The sequence below is a fragment of the Apostichopus japonicus genome, chromosome 14, assembly GCF_037975245.1.
Source record: "Apostichopus japonicus isolate 1M-3 chromosome 14, ASM3797524v1, whole genome shotgun sequence".
In the NCBI taxonomy this organism is placed as follows: domain Eukaryota; kingdom Metazoa; phylum Echinodermata; class Holothuroidea; order Aspidochirotida; family Stichopodidae; genus Apostichopus; species Apostichopus japonicus.
The window spans coordinates 20980124-20987603 of record NC_092574.1 but is presented as its reverse complement, the minus strand read 5'-3'; the positions used below and the strand labels follow the sequence as shown (position 1 = coordinate 20987603).

Below are 7480 nucleotides of genomic sequence, written 5' to 3'. Positions count from 1 at the left end.
TCGTGTTCTACCTAATCATAAAAAATGCTAATCTATAGCAAATTGTGAAAACAATGTCTAAATTATTATCAAATTAATGCAACAAACAAGTTCGAAAAGACAAGGACCGTCAATTTGCTTATTTCGGCTAAAACTGTTTTAACCTTTTTACACCTCTAGTACTGCGGTTCCCACTTATCAAGGAGTGCACCTCACGGAGAGTACACTTATAAAATGAAATTAAAAATATTTAAAAGGAAAATCTTTACAGAATGAGGAGTACACAGTTCTATTTATTTTTATTTATTCTTGGGAATACCGCTACGACTCCTATACATTACACTCGGCTATGGAAGTCCTGAGATCCTTAAAGACCTGCGCCCTGGTTTCCCAATACCAAGTTAAGCTTTCCAACTAGAGGTATGCCCGGTAATTTTGTAGTTTATATACCGAGGCCCTCTGTCACAGAATACAACTGCCTCTTTCTTTTCAGTGAATATTGTTTTGGAATATTCGTTCTCTTCTTTAATCGAAGCCTCATTGACCATTTTGCCATTCCTTTTAGCCTTATCAATCTGTTCAAAAGATTTATTTGTATGTTGGATATTTTTAAGATGATTATTTTTCAAAGTTTTCTTGCTTTTATTAGCTGCTTTCCTGTCAACGGTTTCATGACTATCACGATTGTTAAACATTTCCTGATAAGGCAGAGCATATATTTTCACTTCTCCATCTTCTATACTGTAATATTTAGGGTCACCATTGTACACCATTTCGTCATTTACATCACCATGGTGATTGACCAATTGATTCCGTCTGACGTCAGTTCCGTTATTCTCTGGTTTATCAGGACGAGCCACTCCTCTCTTTTGTCTGTAAAAATAAACGCATAATGAAAATATTTGTAGAGTTCTTCGGTTTTCATTGGACGAAACCGTTCTTTCGGATAAAGGACATTTTGAAGTAAAATTGTAATCACTTTGATTCTTCTTGTCCAACCCTATTTCGTCATCGATTCATTGAATGATTACCAATATTCATTACACTTACATAGTTTACATTAAAGCCTCTGATTTGTAACTATTTTATAAGATAGGCATATATATTTTGCTTTCTTTATACACAGTTAAATTCTTTCATTCGCTGCTCAAATATCAATACATATTTAAAACTAAGCATCGATTGAAATTGTGGGTAGGGCCTACTGTGCATATTTTAAATATGATTTACCTTCTTGAGCAGTACCAGAGTAAGCCCACATACCCAAAGATTAGCAACAGTATAACCACAACTGCTACAGTTATTATCCAAAGACTTGTCCAGCGGTTGTTATTCTCTATGAGTAAAGAAAAAGTTACCGGAGTTAAGAAATTACCGGAAATATATACACACAAGAACATACCTTACCTTTAAACAGGTAATTTATACATATATATATATATATATATATATATATATATATATATATATATATATATATATATATATATATATATATATATATATATATATATATATATATATATATATATATATATATATATATATATATATATATATATATATATATATATATATATATATATTACCTGTTTAAAGGTATACTACCATCTCTAACCAGCAGTGTCTTAGTTTAGGAAGTAAATAAACAAAACAAGAACACAATTAATGTTTACATTTTGTTGAAATAATCTCACCTGAAGTTTGCGTTATTTTCGATGAACGAAGAAGCTCTATGATTTCAGTTGGAGAACTTTCCTTAGGTTTGGGAGCTTAAAGAAATTGAAATGGAGAAATAAATAACGGTAGCGATCAATAAAATAAATATTTGCATTTTATAATGGTAAATAGATAACTGGGGTGTAAGTATATATAATGAAGTATCACTTATAATTATGTAACAGGTGTATTGCTATTACAAAGTGAAGAAGTATCGTTAAATCATCCAGCTTTCTGTGTGTTGAATATAGTACTGAAGATTAAATTAGCCCAATCTGTTGCTTGTGGTTCTCTGGAAATTGTAAAATTGGATCCGATATAACTACGTTGATGACCTTTTCTCGTTTTGAAAGTGAATTAATGGAGAAATGGAGAAAAAGAAATTAATGGAACTAATATAATTATTTAACCTACGAGGTAGAATAATGATACCCAAAAACTTTTGAAAACATTTAATCGAGAATATAAATTTGTAGTATTACATGTAAAACGTCAGCGTTGCTGGAATAATATAGTTTAAAAGGTTTTGAACGGTTAAACAGAAACAGAAGCAAGCTAAGATTTTTATGTGATTGGGGAATATTTCCAAGAAGGAGCAATTGCGATTATGACAACAGTTGTATCACGAGAGGTTTACTAATAGAAGGGACGAGGATGGAAAAGAGATGGGATTGAGGGCGAGGGAGGCAGAGCATGTTATAAACGTCCTTTAAAATTCAACAGATTTGGTTTATAAATCACCGCGTAGTGCAATCCCTCCACTCCTATAGCATAAATGATTACATAAAATTTTGATGTTATTCATTTTTTTCAGAACTGTTTGAATTATTTTTGCCGACTATAAATGACATGAAAATACTCACCACTAGTAGGCATAGGAACTGTTTGGAATTCTGCAATCAGGCAAAGAAGAAGAAGAAGAAAGACGTATTAGTCTTGGAGGAATTCTGAAATTCTGACTTTTACTTACTTTGGTTACATATTGGTCTGCATACTGACTGTAACCAGTATCAACAATTCTGAGAGGGATTCGAGATATTAGTATGAAAAGAGGCTTTTTAAAGTAATTTTCTGTAACCCATGGACACGCGAATACTCGAATACACGCAAACACAACTTTGCAAAGATTTACTCTTTATATATAAGTAAATATAGATTAATATTGATACTGAGATTCGTAACAATAAATGTTATTTAATGAGTAACTTTAATACTCAGTCTCTGTAAAGGTAAATATATTATCAAGTCATTTAAAACGTAGTTCCTAATCTATAGTGTAGTGAAAACTATATGTAATCTTACCAATATCTAATCTTCCTATACAGAATATTTTATCTTCAGGATAATTTGGTGCGAACCTCAAGATAATCTGTAAAATGTAAACTGATAAATTGACATACATACATATAAATAAATGAATGAGTGAATAAATAAATGAATGAATGAATCAATATATATATATATATATATATATACATATATTCATATATATATATATACATATATATAAATATATATATATATATTTATATATATATATATATTTATATATATATATATATATATATAGATATATATATATATATATATATATATATATACATATATATATATAAATATATATATATTCATACATTCAAACATTCAGGATAGAGAGGAAAAACATACAACATTAACAACTTAAAACTCATAACCAGAATTGAAATTAAAAAGCATTAACCAGTCCGATCGATAAATTTCAGCTATTAGTGAAATTGTTCTACCCTTTTTCACTAACATAACCCCTGAAAATATTACGCGCACGCTTTTGGGTATACTATGTTTTACTAATGAACTATTAATTTACAACCATTTCATTTCGTTTTATTCTCAAACCTTGGACGCTTTTTTCATTATTCGCATTATTTCTGGCGCGGATTTCATACGCACATTTCAGGAGCCATTACGCCTTACACGCTTAACCATTCCGTTCTCTTCACCCGATACACATAGAGAACACAGTTACTACTGCTAATTTTAAAGTTTTGTACCACAGTAAAAACTGAATCGTGCTATTAGGATTACAGTAAGAACTGAGGATATGTGTAATTCCAACAAATCCAGTTGCTTGGAATTTGTTGGAATTACAAATATTATCAGTTCTTACTGTAAACTTAATAGCACATGCTACCGATTTATCAGATTTGTCAGCACGATCCAGTATTAACTGTGGTACAAAACTTTAGATTTACAGTAGTTACTGTAATCTCTGTGTGAATCGGCTGTTCTCTTTATGACAAGTAAGTCGTTTCGTACAACTAGCAAACATCAATGTTTCAGATTGTTAGTGTCTAAGAGATGTTGATTCTTTACGAATAACAAATACAAATTGTGTGATGGTGAAATGTCATCATAGCTGTGTCATAAGAAAATATTGATCACAATAAGTTTGACATCATCGATATATCTAAATCATAGGGCCTATACATTCCAAGATTAACGCCCTACCGTAATATATTTGGTTAAAACATTTAGCGTTTTACAGAAGCTGCCTTAAATCATCCAATTCAGTGTATTCCTATATGTATATTACTATAATACTAATTTCTGTAACAATCTGTAGTGAAATGAGTAATAAGGTCAACTGTCAAGTCTATAATCCATTTAATTTATATACATACTGGTGCATTGCTATACTCTGGTGGTATTTGTATAGTTGGTGCATATACATTTGTCTTTCCAGCAGTAGAGTTGTACATCGTCTGTCCACCACTAATGGCTGAGGTAGTTATGTTGAACGACTTACACTCATCCTTTGTATGTCTTTCCCATCCATATGCAATGTTACCATTACTCGTGTCGCTAGGGCTGTAAAAATAGTTCAGACTTATTGATCCATTAGCATTCTCCGGGAGACAAGGGACAAGTAGCTCAAATACCTTCAAAGTTTCATCAGATTGCCACCATCTGGCACATAGGAAGCAATCACTGGTATCTGTTGAGAACACATTTATAACGTTGTACTTGGTCAAATGATAGCCTTTGGGTCTTGTTTACTATGTAAACATTGATAAAGCAACTCGAAACAAAAGAAAACGGTGAGACATGGTGAAAGCAGCGGGATGAGTAAATAATAAAAATGAAATGAAAAACTGAAACACAAGAATACCGTACAAATACAAGTACAAATACAGAGTAGATAAGGAGGATCACCCAAAGGGATACAGTAACAGAGCAGCTGAAAACCCACCATCGCCTACATACGACCACGCAACCTGCGAGACCTTCTTGTGCGTGCTGTTGTTCCACCTCTAACTTCTACCCTTACACCCATTCAGCATGGTACTTTCAAGTGTGATCGTACTTCGATATGCATCATCTGCAGCCACCACATTGTTGAATCCAATTCCATCACCAGCCACAGCATGCAACTCACACACAAGACTAAGGGTCACATCACTTGCACAACCACTAATGTCATATATCTGATCTCTTGTAGAGTTTGCGGCATCCAGTTTGTTGGCGAAACCAAAACCACCCTCAAGAAGCGGTTCTATGGTCACAGATCCACAGTCAACACCATGAAGACTGCGACCCCAGTTGGAGAACACTCTAACCTTCCCAACCATACCAATAACGACATGTCCCTACAGGGGATTGAATCCTGACCTAGTACGAATCAGCAAAGAGAGGCTGTGGATGCAACACCTTCGCACCATTCAACCTCATGGGCTCAACATTCAGGAAGGACATGACTAACTTTTCTTCTGTCCTCCTTCTCCCCTTGCCACCCCCCCCCCCCATCACTCCTCCTCTTTTAGCTCTCTTCCACTTTTTTTCTCCACACCTTCCTGTCTTTGTCCTTCTCCAGTTTATTCCCTACCCCCTTCCCTTAATCCTCTCTTGGTCCCTCTACTATTTATCTCCTACCTCTCCTCTCCCCCTGTTGGTTTCTTTCTTTCTTTTCTCCATCCCTTGTCTACTAATCCCCTTACATCTATATCTTTGTGTTCACCATGCTCATTAACCTGTCTGTATTATGTGCGTGTTTGTGTCCCTTCTGTTACTGTTACTTGTCATTTAGCCTTTGAACAAGATCCTGCTAGGATCGAAACGCCAGGCCAACTGACTTTTACACATTGTTAGATTCATTTAAAAAAAATATCACAATCATGGAAAAAAACCCATATCTTCACGACACAAACATGATATGAGGATATGGTTTTCGCCTATGATTCAGCAAACTCTCAGCAATTTTGCGATCTCATCAACTTCAGACACCAGAAAATGATTTTAACTTACCCATATTGCCGAAGGAATAAAATTCCCAGTCCCCGTCGTATTCATTGGTTGCTACGTTCTTTAAGCCAAAGTCGTTACAATTAGATCCACACGATATCGATCCTTGAGAGAAAAAAATATGTCATCCTTTCGATGTATACAATGACCAGAGGTAGTACCAGGGGCAAGTGGGTGCACCCCCACCCCAGTCCTCTGCACACGAACTCCTAGTCGGCTGCGGTAAAACAAAACTAAAACATTCTCCCTAAAGTCCTTTCGTTTTGCTGTGATTTTCAACTCGCTACTACATATGGAGGAATATCTGAAAACGCTTTCGAGGATCCCCCCCATCTCTGGGTGTCGCCCAGGAACCCCCCTGCGCCCCAACTAGGGCCCTGAGATACATTCCAAAGAAATTTAAGTGTAATTTCTCTTTCTGGCTGGTATTTTTACGTTCCAAATTCATTACAAAGGCGAACAAGAACTTCATGAAACTACTGCAGCTTCTGGAGGCCCTGCACTTCCAGCTAATATAACAGTGTACAGTTTTAATTATAGCAATATTCTGCTTTTATACATTTGCTTTTATACGAATCTGTGTTAGTGTGTTTAACTCTGTTGAAGATACGCATATAATCACAAGAAGAAAAAAAGTGTTTTCAAAGTGGAAATCTCATAATAGTTGTCAACGTATTAACACGAATGATATACTCACCGATAAATGATCCGATAATTAATACGTAGTGAGATATCTTGAAGAGATCATAGTTAGTTGTTTGAGGCTTCATGATGTTTTATCGGGACGGAAAGTGACTTTTCAATCAGACCAAAATAGAAGTTACAACGTTGCGTTCTCCAACAGGAAACAAAATCTACCAGAGAAATCTCAATACTGTATGCAAAGAAGAACGTTACGGTCCTATATTGTATAACCATAGATATCATAACAATTGACATCAGTGTAAAATATAAAAGGGGAACTGGCTTTACATTCATTTCCTCTTCACGTAGTATGATATATATTACAACTAGTAACGGGTCAATGCTTTTCTGACACTATTGTTGTCACAATATAGCTATTATGATAAATCATAATAAATCGTACAGTATGAAAAAGGAACTGTTTAAGAGCGTGGAATGCTTGCATTGATAACTAGTAGCTATATGTAATGAGTGTATACAGTTTTAAATCCGTATTATTTATTTGGTATTAAGGAGACGAACCCCAAGAACGTTCTTATCACGTATACAATGCTTAGGTGACCACATTACTTTCACAGCTTAATATGTAATCCAATAGGACATTAGTATAGAGTATGTTATACATTAAAACGGAGCGGTCGGAGGAACATGAGAGTAAACGTCAATAACCGTTATGTCTATTCACTGTATCGCTATACGTCTTGACATGAACACATCGGTTCGTGTTGCTATGCCAACTGGACGCAGGCGCAGTATGCCCTTAATTCAGATCGTTATGCTGTACAACGTACTGTTGTTCAATGAATAGCTTAATTATCGT

The 7480-nt window shown here is 34.6% G+C and overlaps 1 protein-coding gene across 1 annotated transcript; it reads right to left on the bottom strand.

The window, feature by feature from the left end:
* Positions 1-241: 241 nt before the first annotated feature.
* On the bottom strand, positions 242-6901 carry LOC139979971 (uncharacterized). Its single transcript, XM_071991253.1, has 8 exons — positions 6674-6901; positions 5980-6081; positions 4359-4672; positions 3001-3067; positions 2562-2591; positions 1677-1751; positions 1210-1315; positions 242-852 (listed from the first exon to the last, which is right to left on the bottom strand). The coding sequence occupies exons 1-8, from the start codon at positions 6744-6746 to the stop codon at positions 381-383; spliced, it is 1239 nt and encodes a 412-aa protein (XP_071847354.1). The 5' UTR covers positions 6747-6901; the 3' UTR covers positions 242-380.
* Positions 6902-7480: the final 579 nt, after the last annotated feature.

What these genes read in the sequence shown, in the direction of transcription:
- LOC139979971 (XM_071991253.1), bottom strand. Translation starts at nt 6,746, where the DNA reads ATGAAGCCTCAAACAACTAACTATGATCTCTTCAAGATATCTCACTAC. An exon ending in AATTATCGGATCATTTATCG is followed by an intron (nt 6,082 to 6,673) that starts GTGAGTATATCA and finishes TTTTCTCTCAAG; the next exon opens with GATCGATATCGTGTGGATCT. An exon ending in GAAAATAACGCAAACTTCAG is followed by an intron (nt 1,316 to 1,676) that starts GTGAGATTATTT and finishes CTTTACTCATAG; the next exon opens with AGAATAACAACCGCTGGACA.